The sequence below is a fragment of the Megalobrama amblycephala genome, linkage group LG19 (assembly GCF_018812025.1).
Source record: "Megalobrama amblycephala isolate DHTTF-2021 linkage group LG19, ASM1881202v1, whole genome shotgun sequence".
NCBI lineage: Eukaryota > Metazoa > Chordata > Actinopteri > Cypriniformes > Xenocyprididae > Megalobrama > Megalobrama amblycephala.
In genome coordinates this window covers 29644587-29668610 of record NC_063062.1, presented here as the reverse complement: position 1 = coordinate 29668610, position 24024 = coordinate 29644587, and the positions used below count along the sequence as shown (strand labels likewise).

The following is a 24024-nucleotide window of genomic DNA, read 5'->3' as shown; positions in this document are numbered from 1 at the left end:
AATGCCTTCTTTATCATTGCAATGTTAGCACCGTCTGCTGGCGTGTTAGTGAGATGACGAGGAGAGAATAGCGAATCAGGACTAAAAATAACATTATCTTTCAAAGGATCCTAATTCTAGGAATATGGTTATTTATTTTGAACAATGTGAATGTCTCTTTTGAGCATTATTTATTTCTGTTCTGTATTTCACTGTGGATTCTTTGGTAAATCGCAAACAGACTTTTACGATATGGACTTGACAGTAATGCAACAACATGTAAGTAATGTGTTAATTCTAATTCCTGATATGATATGTAATGATTCATGTACAGTCAGATGCTCTTTTTCTATGTATCAGTAAATCAAACCAGTGACTAAACGGTCAACTTCACGTTGTTTCTCTTAGTACAATGAAAATAATCTGTTATTTAAATGGTGATTCAAAGATTGCTCCCTTTACAATCGCTGGAACTGTCAATCAAACAGCACAAGTTTATCAGTGACTGAGTTCTGGACTCGCGCCAAAACTTATTCAGTGAATCTCTTAGTTATATCGAGTTTGCACTGTTAGTTATGATGTAAGCATTCGTTAGTGTTCCGAAATTGAGTTGCAGTGACTAGATCACTGCTTTTTATGTGCTCAACAACATGTCTGTGATCGGCTACAATGTTCATCACTGCAACCTTTTTTGCCACAAACTAAATAATGCCATAGATTTAAAGGTGCCCTAGAATCAAAAATTGAATTTACCTTGGCATAGTTGAATAACAAGAGTTCAGTACATGGAAAAGACATACAGTGAGTCTCAAACACCATTGTTTCCTCCTTCTTATATAAATCTCATTTGTTTAAAAGATCTCCGGAAAACAGGCGAATCTCAACATAACACCGACTGTTACATAACAGTCGGGATCATTAATATGTACACCCCCAATATTTGCATATGCCAGCTCATGTTCAAGGCATTAGACAAGGGCAGGATGTATTAACGTCTGGATCTGTGCACAGCTGAATCATGAGACTAGGTAAGCAAGCAAGGACAACAGCGAAAAATGGCAGATGGAGCAATAATAACTGACATGATCCATGATTACATGATATTTTTAGTGATATTTGTAAATTGCCTTTTTAAATGTTTTGTTAGCATGTTGCTAATGTACTGTTAAATGTGGATAAAGTTACTAGGAGACAAGAGTCGTCGCTATTTTCGTTTTTAAACACTTGCAGTCTGTATAATTCATAAACACAACTTCATTCTTTATAAATCTCTCCAACAGTGTAGCATTAGCCCGTTAGCCACGGAGCACAGCCTCAAACTCATTCAGAATCAAATGTAAACATCCAAATAAATACTATACTCACATGATCTGAAGCATGCATGCAGCATGCATGATGAACATCTTGTAAAGATCCATTTGAGGGTTATATTAGCTGTGTGAACTTTGTTTATGCACTGTATAACTGCACTTATAGTCGAGAGCTTGGGAGGGCAGGGAGCGAGAGATTTAAAGGGGTCGCACAGCCTGAATCGGCGCATAGTTAATGATGCCCCAAAATAGGCAGTTTAAAAAAATAATTTAAAAAAATCTATGGGGTATTTTGAGCTGAAACTTCAGACACATTCAGGGGACACCTTAGACTTATATTACATCTTTTGAAAAGACGTTCTACGGCACCTTTAAATGTAATGCTATAATCAGCAGTTTTCACGATTAGTTAACCTTGAATGCTGTAATAGTAAAAACATGCTAAACATTTTCGAGATAATAATACTTAGTTATCTTATATTGCATGCAAGATGTTAGCAAATCGCAGCAGTGGGCGTTTACACTGAAGTCTCACAGCAGACACGCCCCTTAAAATAGAGCGTTTAAATAAGAGGGCTAACATCAGGGTAGGAAAAATACCCTTTATTTCTAAATTAGGACAATTTATGATGTAAAAAGCATACTAACATTATAAGTGCGACCCGGGAAACATTATAAAACAAAAACAACGCAGTTCATGACCCCTTTAAATCAGTGCATTGACTGAGTGTTGTCTGCTACTGAACTGTAAAAAATTATTTTCATGATTTTTTTTTTATCAGAACTTTTCACAAATCTTGTCAAATCAGCTTAGGTTCACAAACATTGTTCAGATAACAGAGTAGAAAAAGGGCCTAGTGACACCCCTAGTACCGGTGTTGTGTCGAATTTCGACTCCCTGACAAATTATTACCCCCTTGTTGAACCCGATTGCCTAATCCTAACCCCTCCCCCACACCTAATCCTAAAACTACCAATACTAGGAGGGTAATAATTTGGCTGGGGTCAGAATTGGGCACAACACTGGCAACGTGAGAAGTGCTGGTATGTAAGAAAAAGTGAGGGTATGCTACAGCTTAAAGTATAGAAGTGCCGGTATTTTGTACTGGTGTGTACCGCCCCGCTTGGAGCATTGCTCACCCTCATGTTCCAAACTTCTATGAATTTCTTTTCTCTTCGCAACATAAAAGATGATATTTTGAAGAACATTGCAGTCCAAACAACATTATAAACCAATGACTTTCATTGTATGGACAGAAAGCACTTTTTTCAGAATATATTCTTTTGTTTTCCACCGAAAAAAGTAATACCGGTTAGGAATGACATGAGGGTGATTAAATGACAGTCTTTTCATTTTTAGTTGAACTATCTTTTTAGGTACAATGGAGCTGTGCTTGCATTGCATCAGCCAAGCATTCAAATTTGCATAGAGTATGTCTCTGTGTGAGTATGAGCTATACTGCTCAATCTAAAGGGAAGGTTTGTAGGTCAGGATGTTGCTCACTGCAGCCCAGACAAAAATAGACCAGCCACGGTTATATTTCTCTTGCTCATTTTCTTGGGTCTCTTGTTTCTTCTCAATGCAGCTGCAATGGTGTGCACAACTGAACACATCAGTCTGAAAAGTTCATTGATCAGTGGATGCCTGTGTTGAGGCAAACGCTACAGTTTTCTCAGTTTTCACATGTCGGAGCATCATTTTCTCAGAGTTTTTACTTCTTCATCTTTATACAAATCAATAGATTTTCTGCATTCTTATGCTGCTCAACACTGGCTTTTTTATAGCTGCCCTTTTAATACAATTCATTTTTTTGACAGGAACTTTCATTAATAAGCCTTTATCAAAATCACTCACAAATCTTATGCTAATTCGATAATCTCCATTCAGTTTTCACATAATATTAGTTGTTTTCATGCCTTTTGCACAACAATAGACCATTTCATGCTTTTCATCTTCAGAAAGATCTTTCTTCTTCCCCATATTGCATGAGAACTGTGACTTGCTTAATAATGTGGAACAACCTCTAAGTAGGGTTTCCATAGACCTGGCAAAAAACATTTTCTTAGAAAAACCTAAAATCTGAATGTTTATTGTACTGAAATCTTACTGATGCGTCACTTGCATAATAATTTGGAACGCGGTGTAATGTGTAAACTCTAGTGTGTAAGCACACTGGTACCAAGTAACATCTAAAAAATTCTTGTTGATCTTATTCTCTTTCATTTGTATTTTTTGCATCATTCAGGGATGAGAGGAATCAGTCTATCATTGTGAGTGGAGAATCCGGAGCAGGGAAAACAGTTTCAGCAAAATACGCCATGCGTTACTTTGCCACGGTCAGCGGCTCTGCCAGTGAAGCCAATGTAGAGGAGAAAGTTCTGGCATCCAACCCCATCATGGAGGTGAGATTTTTCCTGCATCACTAGATCAGTGTGTCGTTCTGGAATCAGTACTGAGACTTGGGCTGTTTGTTTTCATGAAGGTCTTTAATAATAAAGACATTTATGTCTCAGAGAGCCAAACCCCTTGGGCTGGAAGACTAAAAGCTGCTCACAGGCTGAATGCGAGTGTCTTGTTCAGAGCATTATATCTGCTCTTCACCGCATGGTCTTCTTCTCCCCAGGGCTCATTTCTCTCAGTACTGCAGCAGAGAGAGAGTGTATGTGTGTGTTTGAGTGCTCACATGTGTATTAGTGTAAATTTAGTGTTAGCATAAAGCTCATATGACCTTCTCTGCTGTCCTCATCTCATATATTTCTTCAACATACTTAAAACATACACAATCACTTTGTTTCAGAAACTAGCTACCTCCATATACATTTTAGCATGTAAAAGCATCATGGGAACTGCAAAGGCTATTCCAAAAGATATGTGGAATAATTACGTAATTATTATAATTAAAAAAAAAGCCATCATAATACCTTGTTTTAGCCAAATTCAAAGGCAGTATTATCATGCACATATAATGTATTTTTGTAGGCCAACCCAGAAGTTAGCATCACCCTGGTTCCCTCAACAAAAACACAATAGTATTTTTTCGTTGGCTTTTGGATTATTGCAGAAAATAAGCTCTGTGACCAGTAAAACTCTATGATTATTACTAGGGCTGCCCCCTAATAAGTCTACTAACCGTTAGTCAATGAGAAGAGGCTCACCAAGAGTCGACCAAAATTGGCATTAGTTGGTTAGTGGCAGAAAAAAAAACCTCCACAGGAAGTGAAGAAATCACGCAGTCACTCTGTGATGGACAGGAAATCCAAATTTTAAAAAAAGATTAGTCGACTAATTGCTTAAATGAATGACGACTAGTCGACTAAAAAAAAACTTTACTCGGCAGCCCTAATTATCACACATTTTGTCCATCATGATAACCTTTACAATTGAGCACAACTTTTATGAATTTTGAAGCCTAAATTCAATCACCAGAAGTAAAAAGCTAAACATAGGCTATAAACAAACTACACCATGGTCGCATGACTTCAACGTTAATCCATTTGATAGTCATTTGATACAATGCACTTATTGTGTACATAAATACATGTTTTACATTGTACTTGTATTTTAAAAATGCTTGCATAAAATTACATATGTAATTAATTTCTGTAATTCCGTCATAATTACGCTGTTAGCCTCTCCCTTACACCTTAACCCACCCTAAAACCTAACCATACCACCAAACCTGTCCTAAACTTGAAAAATAAATCATGAAGTAGTTTATTTTGTTTAAAAATCATATAAATATATGAGATGGTATGGGGGCCCCCTAGTATTAATACAAATACTTTAGCTAAAGTAATTTATTTTCATCATATCTAAGTAAATATTTGTTAAAACAATCACTTCAGCAAAGTTTGTACCATATTTTGTTTTGATAGAAAAAATAATTAAATGTACTTTTGTTCAATTAATACTCATTAAAATGTTTATTTTAAAAATGCAGAATGCATTTCAATGAGAAAAAAAGAAGCTTCTTACACTGCTAAAAGGAGATCCCATAATAGTTTAATATGGCTTTACAGTAGTAACAATAAATATAATTCATAATATTAAATTTTTAAAAATTTTGTTTTGATTCATTATATATATGATGTTTGTGGACACTTAACTTAATAAATGATACTGACCATTTGGGAAAAGTCAGCCAGCTATTTATCACATCAGCTGTAGTGGCTTTAGCCAGTGCCTTTAACAATAGGAGCACTTTTTACCACAAATTCCTTACTTTTACATGTTCTTCAGTTATTGAAAAACTGATAAATTAATTACCTTGAACAAAACTGAATATCATTAGCAAGTCAAATGCGCACTGGGGTACAGTGTTCCTTTAGCCCCATTGTACCCTGTATTGTTGAAATCAATTGAAATTCAAGTCTCCCATGCCCTTTGCATGAGCATGGATTTTTTACTACCTTATAATAAAATAGATTGTAAAATATTGTGTGAAATATATATACATGACTCAACGCTAAGGATTTTTTCTACTGGCCCGGTTGGGCCAGTGGTTCAAATTTTACTTGCCCCGCCAAAATTTTCACTGGCCCCACAACAAAGACATTAATAAAAGTAAAAGACAAGAAAATGGGCCTATAAAATAAACATAGTTGTTGTTTTTATTGTCTTTGTTACATTTAACCTCAATAAATAGGGTTATGACACCAAAAGCTACTAGATTAACTCACTTATATTTTAAATATTGTTAGACAAATAAACAGTAAGTAATAAAATAGTAACAAATAATCAAATTACGAGTAATAGCACAAATAAATACAACAGACCACACATACTGTATACATGAAATAAATGGTGCTTTTCAAGTTTTTCATGTAGGTTTGAACTAGATTTTCAGGTACAGAAATTCTAATCTAATGTATAACTATATAACCATAGAATAGATTAAACTTTATTAAAGTTAATCAGTCAAGAGCAGTTACAGATGCATAAAAATGTTTTTAATGTTGGAAATATAAAACGTTACATACTGTTATTTGAAATTATAAAAAAAAAAAAAAAAGAAGACACTCTAAATGTGAAATTAAACCCGCCAGTAGGTGGCAGCGAATCACTGTTAATGAGCGAATCATTGAGATTCAACCGATTCATTCAAACAGCTGATTCATTCAGGAAGTGTTGCTCAGAGACGCAAAACATTTCTGTGGACTTTGGAACTATTTTCGTTGGCGAAATACAGCGAAACAGACGATTTGGTGTCTTAAATGTAAGTCACTTGATATTAATTTCTTGTTCATTAAACTGTAGGCTACGCTGAATAAAATCAATATCACATTTGTAATCATGTTAATATTTGTAGAAAAACGGTGCTCTTTACGTAATATTGGTTAACTATATTAAGTAATATAAATATAAAATATATACAGGGGCATTTTTGCCCCTTATCTTGAATTCTGGGACATTCTAAATGTATTTTAATAGACTAAATCACGCAGTGAAAGCGTGCAATCTAAATATGCACGCGCACTAGTCTAACCTGCATGCGTGCACTCAATGGGTGTGTTTTTGTTTGTTTTTTGTAAAGGGGGACATGCTCGATAATTTCAGATCTTTTCAATTACGATATCATAGACGATATATAACGCACATCCGTCTACTGTTCCGAGCGTCGTTCACACTGGCCCCGGGCCATCGGGCAGTCCTTATTGTCGAGCCCTGATATATATCTTTCCCCCCCAACAATCCCCTAATCTACCATTGGACATATATAAAGGTAGCCACACCCCAAACTCATGCCATTGGTTGAGCCTAGCTTCAGGTGTTTACTCTAATATTCACATTGATGATACATACTATTGTTCAGAGCTAAATAACACATTGTGAAAAACAAATGATCTGAGCTTGGTTAGAATTTTTAGTCAGGTTTAATGAATTAATTCCCTTATAAACATGCTGCTCTTCCAGAAGCTCAGTTTCTTGCTGATTCTTATTCTGACAGAGTTCCTCACCAGGTTTCTGCTCTGTGGGGGAGGCAGCATCAACTTCCTGACCTGCTGTAGAGACCCAGAGAGGCAACGCTCCATGTCGTCTCCCACACACATGATCTTCCTGTCACTGTGTGTTTTAATCAATAACCTTTCTTTGTGCTCCTTAAACTTTTAACCCTGTTCTCTTCTAACTGAAACAATAAAGAAACCCACAGGTCAGTCCAGTACTTGCACTCAAGCTGATGTCTTTTCTGTTTTTATCTCTAGTCCATCGGTAACGCCAAAACCACCAGGAATGACAATAGCAGTCGATTTGGGAAATACATTGAGATCGGCTTTGATAAGAGGTATCACATCATCGGTGCGAACATGAGGACATATCTACTGGAGAAATCACGTGTCGTATTTCAGGTGAGGGACGAGCATGAATGACATTCTGTCACTTTGGAGATTCACTTTGGTCTTTATATCTTAAAATACCCATATTGTAAACCTTTTCAACATCATATTTTGGCCCAAAAAATCCACCCTCTCTCTGACATTTAGAATTAAACAGGCTATTTTCATCTGTACTTTTAAGACTTGACAGGATGACTAATCTTTCTGGTGAACAAAAGTAATAGTGCATTTGGCATAAAATGTGGAATTAGATAGTACATATAGTATGTAAAAGTCTAGGTGGTCATATGTTGATGTATTGATGGTTGTGATGTCATAACTATGACATTTTCTGAATCAATCATAGTTGTAGTTTTTTTGTGAATGGACTGAGGTGGGAATTTTGAGTTGTGAATGGTTGAGTATGTTTACATATTACTGTATATCAAACTCATTCATTTTAAAAGAGTTTAGATCAGTCTAGAATACAGTAGTGGGAAGAGCATGGACATCTCTGTGCCTTTCAGATGGAAATGTTGATTTCTCTCTCTGCCCTCATATGTGATTTTCCATGCCAGTTTTCCCCTCTAAAATACTGAATGAATGTGTGGTTTCTTCTTTGGAGTCTTAAACTAAAAGCCTGCTATGTTTCAGAATTACCACCAGATGTTATCAAACACTTAGTGATCCAGAGATTAACTCTGTGTGTGTGTGTTTTTGAATCTTTCTAATGGTTTTTAATGTTATCCCAGACATATCAGATACTTAACTTGATTTTAACATTTGCATGAATAGATGTGGACAAACGAGTCATTCTGTTTTCCAACATTACTATAATATTAAAGTACAAACTGATTTGTATACAAACATTTAAATTGCACATAATGCAGTTTTTATAATTATAACTTTATAATGTAACTTTTTAATGACATTTATGTTTCTACTCCAATTTGTGTTTTGAAATATAAACAGTTAAACGGTAGCTTTCATAACTTTTCATGACGGATGTATTTAAACATACATTTAATATTGAAGAACATGTAAAAATATAATAAATATGTAATATAGCAAAATGCTCCTTTTAGAGTTCGTTTTCTAACCAATTGTCCAGCTATGGACATTGAATGGCTTTTCTGAGGTAAATGTAATGTTAAGTGACATTGTTTACAAGCTGTTTCATTGACATCTTTCCACGGTTGAAACACTGATTGTATCTTTCAACATACCTTCTGATGATCTATATGAACTATATTGAAACTTTGAAGAATGGCATAAGACAGTGAAGAATGGCATAAGAATCGCATAAGACAGTGTTCACAGACAGGAGCAGCCAGCCGCCACACCCTCTGAAGCACACCGCACTTCCTGCTTAAGTCAGATCTAATTTTAGCTACTCTCAGATACCTCAGGGATTTAATTCACAGGACTATTTTCATTCCTTGAAGGCTCCTGTGTCTTTTTGTACTTTCAAGACTCCAAGTCCTAGTGAGCTATAAGCTAATATTATGCTGTCTTCTTCAAAACCTTCTTCTGGCTAAATTCCTTCACAGAGAAGGCATTTCCAGAATGTACTGTGATAAGCTAAAAAATGAATTCCAAAATGGCAAGCGAGAAAAATTGGAAGCGAGAAATATGTTGATTAAAATATTATGTCATTCTAGCTAACTAAAATGCTATATATTCATTGAATGGCTTTATACATGACATATTATGCACAATAAGCTGTTTTATTCACCTATTTCCATGGTTGAAACACTCATTGAACAATTACATGAGACATGATACATTCAAATAAGCTGCACTGTATCTTTCAACATACCTTCTGATGTTCATTCATGTTTATTTGGTGCTAGTAATAAAGAGGAAGTCAGATTGGTTCTCATGCCGCTTGAACTGAGGCGCTACAGTGAGTCGGCAGTCTTGTATTCTTAGCTTAGCAATATGCTAATATCACACAATTTCGAGTCGAGTCTTTGTTGCATTTCAAGTGAGGAGTGTTTTTTTATGACACGATTGATGGTTATGTAGAGTGCTCCAAATCAGTCAACTATGGATGCTGCCTTTCAAGATAGCTGCCTATGTAAACAGTAGACAACTAGACAGCTCACTAGGTTCAAGAAGAAAGCTGTTCGTTGAGCAAATATAGGCTGTGTCCAAAATCTTCCCCTATTCACTACATTACTCCATTAATATAGTTCACTGAATGAGTGAATGTAAACGAGTGAGCGAATTCAAACACTGAGTGTGCTGGAAGTGCAGCGGGACATTCAGTGCATTGGTGATCAATAGCGGCTAGGCGTTGAGTATACATCGGTTGTACAGTCATTGAGGTGCATTATGGGATTGAATGAGTGCATTCGATAACGTCCACTATAGTTTTGGACACCTCTATAAATGGCTGCCCAGACTGCACCAAAACTGAAAATATTTGGCAGAAAATTATTTTGGAGGTTTCAGAGGGCGGAAATTATTGACCGATGGTGAGTTTTTACTTTGTTAGCGTCTATATTGTGCACACAACATGGATAAACTATGACAGATAAACCTGTCAGCTGTGTAGATGATAGGGCTGGGATGACAATAGCGAATTGTTGCTTTTATTCACTCTTCATTCTGATGAACCAAGATCTTTTAGTCTATGCTGTTTTCAGTTGTGAACAAAGCTTTGTGCTTTTTTACTATTAATATGAAACAAAGTATTAGCTTTCAAATTTGGTAAATTTTATGACAGTTTTATTACGAAATTCAAACAATAAATGTTGTTTAGACACTCTTTAATGTGGCATGACTGCCGTACCTTAATGTATGTTTGAATACATCTGTCATGAAAACATTTTTTTATTATATCCACTGTTTAAAAGTTTATATTTCATTGAATTAATATATCATTAAAAAATGTATATACAAATTTAGAAAAGTCTTATGTGCTTGCCCAAATCTGAAAGTTACAAAAGTTACTATAAAGTCTGTCATCCAAAGGGGTTGCACCACTATTAATTGGCCCCAAAACTGATCAGACCTACTTAAATCAATTTATCTGGCCCTGGTGTGAGAAACAGGGTTGGAATTCAGAGGCTTTTTCTCCTTCTGGGAAGCTCAGAAAGATTAAAGCTGGACAGGAATGAGGATAATGGAGTTAAACATGTCTGTTCAGTGTTATATAACATACTCAAAGAGACTGCTGTTGTGCTTAGGGGAATTCCAGATGAGTTAGGTATGTTGGATTGTGTCATATGCAGAGTTTGTTCAGAAATGTACTCTATGCAAGTGTGTAAATTGAATGTTATTTTGCAAGCTTGTTGCATTACTGTGACAGTAATGGATTGCACCACTTTTGTGTGTGGTATTTCATCACAAAAACCTGTGCCTTATGCACTAACCACCTGCAGTCTGTGCTGGTCTTGTGTCATACGTGTGTTTAATTTAAATAATTAGCCTTCTTTTCAGCAGATTGTTATTAAAAAAGGATATTTGTGTACAGTTTTCATTTGATCATTTCCCCAGTAATATATGCCCCAGGGTATATTTCATTTCCCCCCTAAATTTTCATATATTGATGGTCTAGTTTGGTGGGACAAAATGTCAGATTCAATTGAATGGAGTTTTGTGTCCACTGTGGTCCACTTTAAAGCTTATTCTGGCCAAGTACTACCCACTTAGACAGGAAGAGTCCATCTGACTGACATTTGCTGGGACCAACCATGTCTTTAGGGTCAGACAAATCTGAAAATGATGTCACAATAATAGTCCAGTATTAAACAAAGCTGTAGGTTATTCAATTAATGGTTCAGTAGTCATCGCAAATTTAGCATGAAATAATGAGTTTCTGGTCTGTCTAGAATTTCTGTCCATCCATATTTTCTTCATATATCACATGTAATTCAAAACTGAAATGAAATATGATTTTGCTCTTGGATATATAGTTTACTTGGTGCTAACTGAAAGCTAGTAACTCTGAATATCTCTTCATAAAATGATCTGATGGCATGAGCAGTAAGCTGACATGAAGTCAGGTTTATTATCTCTGTTGAAGCATGAATGCCACAATCAACACTGACACACTTTATAATTAACACACTTCATGATCATATACTCCAGAAAAGTGTTGTTCTTCAAAGCCTCTCAAACATGTTAAAGTGTCAAGTCAAGTCACCTTTATTTATATAGCGGTTTTTACAATGTAGATTGTGTCAAAGCAGCTTTACATTGATAACTGGTACATAATTTTGGCTGCACAGCAGCTCTTAAAGAATAGTGTCAATACAGGCAGATCAAAGCACTGTTGAATATCAAATGCCAAGTCAAATGTCAAGTGTCCCCAACTAAGCAAGCCAAAGGCGACAGCGGCAAGCAACCCAAACTCCAACAAGTGCCCCTTTTATGCTGTATAACTTTAATTTTCTTATAATATACATTGCAGCATCACCTGATTTCTCGAAGAGTCTAAAAACAGTTCGTTTGAAGATTCAGCCCCTCCTTTCCGAAAGCCTACTCTGCTCTTATTGGTTAGATGCCCAAGTCTGTTGTGATTCATCTACCGCTTATATCATGAGACGGAAACAAAACGCCCATTACCATATCTGAATTACAGCTCTGGAGACTTCCTTAGCACTTGTATACAAAGTGATACATACAGTAACAATGGCGCTGGTTTTACCATATCAAATCCTCATCCATTTGAAGTGCAGAAAAGTGGATTCGCAACACTGAAAATAGCTTCTTCTTGACATGTCAACAACACAAACCAAATCTCCCAGGCCTCAGCTGCAACTAATGTCATTGCTGCGGGTCAAAGCAGACATTGTTTGCGTGCAGCCAATGAAGAGCATAGGCTGGCATTATTTGCAAATTTGTTACATAGGTATGTAACAGGAAGTGAGACTGGAATTACTGACGACTTGTTTTGGAAGATCAGAATCTATTCTTTTAGGAGACAACTTTATTTCTATGCACTTTGATCTTTAAAACTTTGCAGACCCTTATATTCGAAATATATTCAAATAATATTCTAATAATAGTCGAAAAAGCACTTTAAGTGAGTACATGCGGCTTCATGAGCAATAATTGATTTGTTTTGAAAGTGTATTTTTCTAAGTCCTACAAATTATGGTTGGGTTTCTTGTTACGCAATAAAAATACTGCAGATGGAACCAACTGTTGATCTTAAATAATCTTATATGCTATTTTTGTTTTTCTTGTGCTTCTTGTTCTCCAGGCGGATGAAGAGAGGAATTATCATATCTTCTATCAGCTCTGTGCATCTGCTCACCTCCCGGAGTTTAAAGCCCTGAAACTTGGTGAGCCAGACACACACAAAATAACCCAGCATATTTCATTCAAGAGAAGAGGTTTTTCTTAGTTTTTTTATTTATTTATTTTTCACGAGAATATTATTCAGATTAGGATTACTCATTCATGGGAATATTTTAGTTGTAAAGGAATGATGGGGAGGTGAGTTTTAATGTAACTTTTTTTTTTTATTAAAAAAATTGTGAAATATTATTAATAAGAGAGTGCAAAAAATCCATCTTCCAAACCATGTTACAGTGTTTTGCAAAAGTTTGTGAACCCCTTGCAGAATCTGTGAAAATGTGAATAATTTTAACAAAATGAGAGATCATACAAAATGCATGTTATTTTTTATTTAGTACTGTCCTGAGTAAGATATTTTACATAAAAGATTTTAACATATAGTCCACAAGACAAAAAAATAACTGAATTTATGAAAATAACCCTGTTCAAAAATTTGGTAACCCTTGGTTCTTAATACTGTGTGTGGTTACCTGGATGATCTACGACACTTTTTTTTGTTTTGTGATGGTTGTTCATGAGATTCTCAGATCCATCTTTTCACACTGAGGACAATTGAGGGACTCAAACTCAACTATTAAAACATGTGGGGGTGAAAACTTTTGAATTTGAATATCAAGGTAAATTGTACTTAATTTGTCTTCCGGGAAACATGTAGGTATCTTCTGTTGCTTCCGAAGGGCAGTACTAAATGAAAAAAAATTCAACAAAAAAAAATAAAAATAGGGACATCATCTTCCTGTTCAAAAGTTTTCACCCCCCAGATCTTAATGCATCGTGTTTCCTTCTGGAGCATCAGTTAATGTTTGAACCTTTTTTTAATAGTTGTGTTTGAGTCCCTCAATTGTCCTCAGTGTGAAAAGAAGGATCTCAAAATCATACAGTCACTGCTGGAAAGGGTTCAAATATGCAAAAACATCCTTGAAAAGTGAAGAATCTGAAGCATCTGAAGGATTTTTCTGAAGAACAGAGCTCAGTTTAACTGCTCAGGACAAACAAGAGACTCATGAACAACCATCACTAAACAACAAACAGTCGTAGATCATCCATGTAACCACACACAGTATTAAGAAACTTTTGAACAGGGTCATTTTAATAAATTCAGCTATTTTTTTTGTCTTGTGGACTATATGTAAACATCTTTTATGTAAAATATCTTACTCAAACAGTACTAAATAAAAAGTAACATGCATTTTGTACAATCTCTCTTATTTTGTTTTTAAAATTTTTCACATTTTCACAGATTCTCCAACTTTCGCTAACACTGTATATCTGCACACAGTTTTGACTGTGTGTAGAGTGAATTTGAAAGTTTGTTGTCACAACCAACAAGAAAAATTGACCATGGATTATTCAAAACGGCAAACCTCCGAGGAGCCTCCAGTTGAAAAAAACAAAACAAACAATATTTATTTGTCAGCACACACTAATATAATATCCCATATCCATGTACCCATCGAACCACATTCACAACTTTCTCAGAGGAGTGGAGCAGAACCAAATCCAAAACAATGTTCAGTGTTTTTTTTATTTTTTTATTTTTTATTTTAACCACTATAGGGCCTAAAGTTACATAGTGTAGCTTTAAGGGAATAGTTCACCCAAAAATGTAAATTATGTAATCATTTACTCAATCATTTGCAAGACTTTGGATAATCTTCAAAACACAAATTAAGATATTTGTTTATATGATATCGCTTTATGGTGAACAGATTTAATTTAGGCTTTTATACATAAAGAGCATGACATAGGGTAAACGCATACACTTGTGCATGTCACTGGTTCTTGTGTATCACGCACTCGCATTTGAGCTTCCATGTTTACCATAAGTGATGCTCTTGATGTATGTGTTGATCAATGTTTAGATGTAATTAAAACCCTAAATTACATCTGTTCATCATAGAAAGCAATTGTTTCTCTTCACAAGACTGCGTGCTTCATATTGATTCATTTTACAACACCTTTATGACCTTTTTGGATCTAAGTTTTGGTTATGGACTTTCAATGGAGGAACAGAAACCTCTCAAGTTTCTTTAAAAATATCTTAATTTGTGTTTCGAAGATGAACCAATGTCTTATGGGTTTGGAATGAGATGAGGGTAAGTAAAAGAGTGAACATTAAAGGTGCCATTGAATGTTTTTTTACAAGATGTAATATAAGTCTACCCCATAGATTTTTTTTTTTTTTTTATTGATTTTTTTAACTGCCTATTTTGAGGCATAATTAGAAATGCGCCAATTCAGGCTGCGGCCCCTTTAATTGCTCGCGCTCTCCACCCCCTCCCGAGCTCTCGATTCTATCATTGCATAAACAAAGTTCACACAGCTAATATAACCCTCAAAATGGATCTTTACAAAGTGTTCGTCATGCGGCATTTCTAATCGCGTAAGTGTAGTATTTATTTGGATGTTTACATTTGATTCTGAATGAGTTTGATAGTGCTCCGTGGCTACTGGCTAATGCTACACTGTTGAAGGGTTTTATAAAGAATGAAGTTGTGTTTATGCATTATACAGACTGCAAGTGTTTAAAAATGAAAATAGCGATGGCTCTTGTCTCCGTGAATACAGTAAGAAACGATGGTAACTTTAACCACATTTAACAGTACATTAGCAACATGCTAACAACACATTTAGAAGGACAATTTACAAATATCACTAAAAATATCATGTTATCATGTATCATGTCAGTTATTATCGCTCCATCTACCATTTTTCGCTATTGTTCTTGCTTGCTTACCTAGTCTGATGATTCAGCTGTGCACAGATCCAGACGTTAATACTGGCTGCCCTTGTGTAATGCCTCTATCATGGGCTGGCATATGCAAATATTGGGGGCGTACATATTAATGATCCCGACTGTTACGTAACAGTTGGTGTTATGTTGAGATTCGTCTGTTCTTCGGAGGTCTTTTAAACAAATCAGATTTATATAAGAAGGAGGAAACAATGGAGTTTGAGACTCACTGTATGTCATTTCCATGTACTGAACTCTTGTTATTCAACTATGCCGAGGCAAATTCAATTTTCAATTCAATGGCACCTTTAAAAATTGAATGCTTAAAGGTAGGGGTGTGACGAGACAGGTATCTCACGAGACGAGACGAGACGAGACGAGACTCGAGATTGAGTTCACGAGACGAGACAAGATTTTTAGACACTATTTTTAAGAAATCCTCAATGGCGAAATACATGACTAGAAAAAATATTCTGCAGGTGTATTTGAAATGTTTTAACTAATCATCTTATAATGAATGTCATTCAGTTCTACTTTCTGAGTATGAATTATCATATGCAGTAAAAGACAACAATACTCAAGTACTGTAAAAGGTTTTGCCACTAACTCAACTGACTGACTTCTCTCCTGTATGATTTCAGTCTCTTCAGATCTTACTGTACATGATTTATGAGCTTCTACAACTTTTGACCCCCTAAGTGAACTCCTTTCCACAAACTGATCATAGAAATAAAAATGGTAACACTTTACAGTAAGGTCTCATTTATTAACATTAACATATTAACCAACATCAACTAACAATGAGCAATATATTTGCTACAGTATTTATTAATCTATGTTTATGTTAGTTAATAAAAAATACTCATTCATTGTTAGTTCATGATAGTTCACAGTGCATTAACTAATGTTAACAAATGAAACCTTACTGTTTGTGCTTAATAAGATTAAGAGAAAACTGTTATTCATTTTTATGGTAACACTTTACAAGTTGAAACCATAATTGCACTCTCTCAATATTCAAAGTGCAAATAAGACCAACTTTTTCTTTGATATAGAGCTAAGAGATGGTTACAACTACACTGCCCAGCCTAAAATAGCTTTCATATTGAGAGATATCTGCATTCATCAGGAAGCCGCTTTCAAAATGCGGGGTATTGAAATCGCGTTTGAATGCGCGCGCGTTTACTTTCACTTTCAGCGATCGCGCGTAACTCTGTAAATATGGAGCGGCGGCGACCGTTATCCAACTTAATTAAATGTTTTTTATTTAAACACAAAGCAAAAGGACAGTGGAGGCGTAATGTAAACGTAGCGGTGGCATATTCTTTCCTAATCATCCTAACACTCTGTCATGGCAACATCACGAGAGTACTTTTCACCTCGACGAGAAATCTCGTCACACTTTAGTCTCGCGAGATCTCGTGACACGAGATCTCGTCACACCCCTACTTAAAGGATTAGTTCACTTCTGAATGAAATTAAGGTTTTTTGAGGTAAACATTCCAGGATTCTTCTCCATATAGTGGACTTCACTGGAGTTCACCGGGTGGAAGGTCTCAGTTTCAGTGCAGCTTCAAAGGGCTCTACGTGATCCAAGACAAGGAATAAGGGTCTTATCTAGCGAAACGATCTGTCATTAAAAAAAAAAAATTGTGGTTAAAAAGTATGTACATTTTTATTTATTTATTTATTTATTTTTTAAAAATGACAGATCGTTTTGCTAGATAAGACCCTTATATTCCTCTTCTGGGATCACGTAGAGCCCTTTGAAGCTGCACTGAAACTGCAATTGGGACCTTTCACCCGGTGGTGAACCCCACTGAAGTCCACTATATGGAGAATGAATGTTTTCCTCAAAAACCTTAATTTCTTTTCGACTGCAGAAAGAAACACATGAACATCTTGGATAACATGGGATTGAGTTTCATTCAGAAGTGAACAAATCCTTTAAATCCTAACAATTAAAAACTGAATTAAAAAAAAAGTATAATATTATAGGGTTAGTCTACAGTATATTCTACTTATAGTATAGTATTATACAGTATTTATAGTATAGTACTATATAGTATTATTATAGTAGTATTTATTTTATATAGTATTTATTATACAGTATTATAATATAGTATTATATTGTATTATACGACTTATAGTACTAATTAATTTTATATTAAAAACATATTAAGTCTATGTAAATAATTATAAATCAATAAAAAGTCTACGGCATGTCCCTATTTAAATAGTTGAACTTGTGTTTGGGGGTAACGTGTCTGATTAGAGTGTGTTCGTGTTGGCACAGCATGGAGAGCGGCTATCAGAGCTGTCCTACTGAGAGGCGGGCTGTGCAGGTCTAAATACACACACAGCCACATATGAATACTGAAGCTACTGTAGTTTGGTTCTACACACACCTCTCCCTATCATCTCTTCTCTGTTTGCTTCACCCACTTGCTCTAAAACACACACACACACACACACACACACACACACACACACACACACACACACACACACACACACACACTGCTGGCTCTGTGCTCTCTCCTGCTGTTTGCCTACTCAGCTGACTTCCTGCTCAGCTGACGCCCCGTTAATGTGAGAGTTTGTGTGTGTGTGAATCTCTCAATAAGGTCTCTGTTGCCAAGCAACAGTGTATCGTTCGTTAAATCTATGAAGAAGGTTTTGTATTTTAGGATCTGTGTCTGTGAATAAGAGAGGCGTTCTTATTAATGCAAATCTGTGTAGTCCTATTCATTAATGGTTGGGGAGTTTTCTTGCATAATTAAAGCTCTTTTGATGAGCATGGCGTGTCCGAATGAATGATTAAGAATTAGCTATCTACATTTTAGTTTACTGTTATGTCATATGAACAACCAATCAGTAACTACGCTGATTCAACTCTCAGGAGCCTTAAAGGGTAAGTTCACCCAAAAATTTAAATAATGTCATTTATTACTCACCCTTATGCCGTTCCACACCCGTAAGACCTTCTTTAATCTTCGGAACACAAATTAAGATATTTTTGTTGAAATCTGATGGCTCAGTGAGGTCTTCATAGCCAGCAATGACATTTCCTCTCTCAAGATCCATTAATGTATAACATATAAAAATAAATAAATAATGACTTATATAGTGATGGCTGATTTCAAAGCACTGCTTCATGAAGCTTCAGAGCATTATGAATTAGCTTGTCGAATCAGCAGTTCGGAGTGCCATAGTCACGTGATTTCAGCAGTGAATTTGGCGGTTTGACACGCGATCCGAATCATGTTTCTGAACATCTTTTCAGGGATCATTGTTTTGAACATATCTAACATAAGAAATTATTGGTTCATTAGATCATAAGATTGTTTCACATCAACATTTGGGCTTAGGTTTGATGATAACCTAGCCTTGGGGTAGATCCTCCAGAAAGTAATTTTTTTTTCTTTTTTTAGATTTTTTTTTTTTTTTTTTTTCATTTGAGTGGTATAGTAAAAGTTTGTGCATGTTTTTTTTTTCTCCACAGGGAAGGCTGATGATTTTCACTACACCAAACAGGGCAGGAACCCAGTGATAGATGGAATAGATGATGCCAAGGAGATGTCGACCACTAGGAACGCCTTCACACTGCTAGGTCAGACTGAAAGTTCAAAAATTTCTCATGTAGTTGAGAGTTTAATGTGCAAAATAACCATCTCAGATGAGGGAGTAAATCACAGTTTTTGAATGAGTAATGAATAAATGAGTGAATGAGGCATTTATATAGAGCTTTACTACGTACTACTGTACACCCAAAGCGCTTTGCAATCATATCAGGGGTTTCTCCTCATCCACCACCAATGTGCAGCATCTACTTGGATGATGCGACAGCAGCCACAGAACGTCGCCAGTGCGGCCACCACACAACAGCTATAGGTGGAGATGAGAGAGTGTTATTAAAGAGATGAAATTGCAGTAACTAATTTAAGATTTAGATTTGAATTTCTAGTCAATTATTCACTGTTGACATGCATTTTAGTCTAAGACTAGGCTTAAGCCTTGTCTGTGAACCCAGGGAAAGAAGTTTTTGTGTGTTGGTGGTTGGAGGATTTGTCCAAATTTTATATAACATTAATTTGTCAGCATTTAAAGAGTTAATAAAAGTATATAATATTTCAATGAAAACTTAAAGCTGCTGTCCGTAACTTTTTTTTGTGTTCAAAATGTACAAATATTACATAATGAGAATTTACAACATGAATCCATTTTCTAAACCGTGTTTTTGTCTTACCCTGAATCATTATGGTACACTTATAATAAGTGTTTATTTTCGGACGATTTCAGACCGGACTGGTAGGACCCGCCGCAGAGTATCACAGTAACTGAGTGACTCGCCATAGACATACACAGGGAAAAGTAGCTCCGACTACAATGTTCTTCCGCAAGACGCGTGCAGTTCTGTTTATTAACCGCTAGAGGGCCAAAAGTCACGGACTGCAGCTTTAAGTAAAGTTTTATCATAAATTATAATAGTTATTTTTACTTGGAGTTGGGTTTTTTTCCATGAAACACAAACACAAAACTCTATTTTCCATACACAAAATTGATGACTGGCAGTCAAGTTCAATTGCAATTTTGCTTGGTTCGTTATGAAAATTGATATTATATTAAGATTTAACCCAGCCCCTATGCATTCTATAATATTACACCACTTGACTATCATGACTCTATGTACTAGGTACATGATAGCAGACTGGGAAGTCCCAGAAAGCATTGTGGTGGAAGCTCAGAGTAATGTAGGTTATAAACAACTAAATGTATTTCATTCAATGTCAAAAGTATCAATAAAATATGTTAGCTTAGTAACATGTTAACTTCAAGCTCTGTTGGATTCAGTCGAGACTGCCTGAGACTCCTCAGGCAGCGGAAATGAAGGCAGTTCAAGTAGTTTTCAAAACTATATGGTTTCTAGCTAGCCTATTAGACAGATTGATTTTGTGCTGATTTCTTGATGTTTTTATATTGTTCATTTGTTGATGTCTCTCTTCAGGTGTAAACGAGTCTTATCAGATGGGCTTGTTTCGGATTCTGGCTTCAATTTTGCACCTGGGAAACGTAGAAGTGAAAGATAGAGACTCGGACAGCAGTATAATTCCAGTGAGTTTCATGTTGACTTTAAAGTTCAAATATGTGGAGTGACGTTTTGGACCAATATGATTTTACTGTGAGCAGGTCTACCTATTGTTACATAGTGAACATAGAAACCAAATAACTGAAGAAATGTCTTGCCAAAAAAAAAACCTGATACTGTGTGTTAACCCTTAAATGCATACCTCGGGTCTTTCGTGACCCGGGACGTCATTCACTACCCTCCTCCTCGTTCATTTTTTAAAGTTAGACATCAACCTTCTTGGTATTCCTCAATCAATTCATTATAAAGAATATAACAAGAAAAAAATAATAAAATTATAAAACAATGCCTATTTTTGTATTCTTTTTTTGTAAAAATTGTATAGGGTTGCTAACGACCCAAGGTATGTATCAGTGTACCTGTATTTTTTCTGCACAACAATAATTGAATCTTAGATAACGGAATAAGTGCAATTCACCTTTATTCCACAAGGTGGCAATGTCTGATACACAATGCTGAAGTGATGACTCATTCAGACAGAAAACAAAATAATAAGAAAAATATGAAATGGCTCAGCAATTTACTGCAGAGCAAGTACTGAACGCAATCAAATATGACTGTAACTCACTGGATGAATCTGGTGAAGTTGTTGGCGATCAAAATATTGATTTTGAAGATGTTGAAAATTAAATAGTTTTGAGAACGTTTGAGATCGCGAATGGGCTCATGTTCGTGACCTCTAATATAAAACTAGCCTATTATTTGCTGAATTTACTGGGAAATGAGCTCTGACGAGGACAGTGATGATGGCATAAAACATCTGCTCAAATGGAGCCCTTTCAAGCTCCAAAAGGTAACAACATATGCTTTATTTTATTCTTCTGTAATTGTTACTCTAATATCAGAGGAGTTTTATATTATCGTGACAGGTAGAGATCCTTCCGTGTTAGATATTGATCCGGGTCGATAAAGACCCGAATATGTAAGAATGATTGGCGAAACAGTCATGCATTTAAGGGTTAAAATAGGTCTGTGCATTAGGCTAATTCTTGTAACGTTAATACAAACTAATAGATCTGCCACTTGTTCTGTGTAATGTGTTACTTTTTATAGGATTTAATAATAGTAATTATAATAGTAATTCAATAATAGTTCAATAATAAAAAAATACAATATTAATTGTATCACCAGTTTTACTGAGTATAGAGCACAGAGTGCTGTTTATGTTGTTTATATACTTGTGCTTGAAAACAAGCAACACATTTGTTACTGCAGAATTTCATGCAGTGTGCTTAATAAAAAAAAAAAAAAAAAAAAGTTTTTAATTCAGTTATCTTTTGATTAGATTCTGGTATTGTACCGAAGCCAAAATGGTGGTATCGAGCCAACCCCAGTGTGACATGATTTTTTTTTCATCTTTTTTTCCCATCCAGCCAAATAATGGTCACTTGAGTGTGTTTTGTGAATTGATGGGCGTGACATATCAAGACATGTCTCATTGGCTGTGTCATAAGAAGCTAAAGACTGCAACTGAGACGTACATAAAGCCCATCCCCAAGCTACAGGCCATAAACGCCCGTGATGCCCTCGCTAAACATATCTACGCCAAACTCTTCAACTGGATCGTGGACCATGTAAACAAAGCGCTGCATTCTACGGTCAAGCAGCACTCGTTCATTGGAGTCCTAGACATTTACGGGTGTGTGTTCACACACATACATACCTTTAAGAACAGACCACACTGGTTCTAAAAAAATATTCAGTTTAGAGTTACAGAAGTGAATTGTGATGTTTTGTTTTATTTTTACAGGTTTGAGACCTTTGAAATCAACAGTTTTGAACAGTTCTGTATTAATTATGCCAATGAGAAACTACAGCAACAGTTCAACATGGTGAGACTTCTGACCCACTTTATATGACACCATATCTCATCAGTTCATGTTTGATTGTTGATAATTCTGTTGTTTTTTTGTTTTTTTTATTGTGATGTATCTCCTTTCCTACCCCCCTGTTGTCTTCCCGTCTTCTCGTGTGCAGCATGTGTTTAAGTTGGAGCAGGAGGAGTATATGAAAGAGCAGATCCCCTGGACTCTCATTGATTTCTATGATAATCAGCCATGTATCAACCTCATTGAGGCCAAGATGGGTGTTCTGGACCTGCTGGATGAAGAATGCAAGGTACATCTTCACAGTCTAATTGTAAATTAAGATCTTTTACTGTGATCGGCTGTATTGAAAATTTGCAAGTACAAATATTTACAAATTCAACAATTAAGAATTAAACTGAACAAAAATTGTTTTTAACAACATGTTTTTTAATGTAGAATGTTATAAGATTTTAATAGATGCATGTTTGTGATAATTTTTGGGATTAAATACACATTAAAGGGTTAGGTCACCCAAAAATGTAAATAATAATAAAATAATGTCATTTATTACCTCAAGCCGTTCCACACCCGTAAGACCTTCGTTAATCTTCTGAATGCAAATTAAGATATTTTTGTTGAAATCCGATGGCTCAGTGAGGCCTGCATAGCCAGCAATGACATTTCCTCTCTCAATATCCATTAATGTACTAAAAACATATTTAAATCAGTTCATGGGAGTACAGTGGTTCAATATTAATATTATACAGCGACAAGAATATTTTTTGGTGTGAACTAACCCTTTAAGCTTTATCAACAGCATCTGTCAATTACCGCAGAAAACATTTTTTACTTGAAGAAATTGACTTGCTGTACTATGAAGTCTATGGGGCAACACAATGTACATTAAAACACACTCAGTTTTGAAAGTTGAACATGAGACTAGAGTAATAAAACCCCACTTGTGGTGTTCCCCATCAAAAATGACCGGCCTTTTAAAAATTACTTATACTGTAAATCTCTCATTACTCCATATTATCTCCAAATATTGGATTCAATCTTTTTGTCAACTTGTTTTCTTTCAGGAAAAGAAACGGGTTAGGACAGGTGCAGATCAATGAGGCCTGTGGTTATTAATTTTCAAAAAATTAATACAAAACCTGTCCTAATTGAAAGAAAACAAGTTGACAAAAAAGATTGAATCCAATATTTGGTGATAATATAGCATAACGAGCAATTTACAAGGCCGGTCATTTTTGACCGGGAACACAAAAGGTGTTACAGGGTAAATACAATTTAAAATAATTTATTTCTTGGATGGCAAACCTGAATATTCAGCAACCATTAGGGGCCGTTCACACAGAATGTGTTTTTCTTTTTTTTTTTTTTAAAGATTTATTTTTGGCGTTTTTGCCTTTA

General features: G+C 35.5%; 1 protein-coding gene across 16 annotated transcripts in view; it reads left to right on the top strand.

The window, feature by feature from the left end:
- myo5aa (myosin VAa) overlaps window positions 1-24024 on the top strand; it is a 104842-nt gene that overhangs the window by 26215 nt on the left and 54603 nt on the right. For all 16 annotated transcript variants that reach the window (XM_048167854.1, XM_048167851.1, XM_048167858.1 and 13 more), the window contains exons 5-12: window positions 3536-3692; window positions 7494-7637; window positions 12820-12901; window positions 19157-19264; window positions 20660-20766; window positions 22174-22439; window positions 22551-22632; window positions 22778-22918. In XM_048167854.1, the coding sequence (XP_048023811.1) occupies window positions 3536-3692; window positions 7494-7637; window positions 12820-12901; window positions 19157-19264; window positions 20660-20766; window positions 22174-22439; window positions 22551-22632; window positions 22778-22918 (1087 nt within the window). The remainder of the gene's footprint in view (window positions 1-3535; window positions 3693-7493; window positions 7638-12819; window positions 12902-19156; window positions 19265-20659; window positions 20767-22173; window positions 22440-22550; window positions 22633-22777; window positions 22919-24024) is intronic.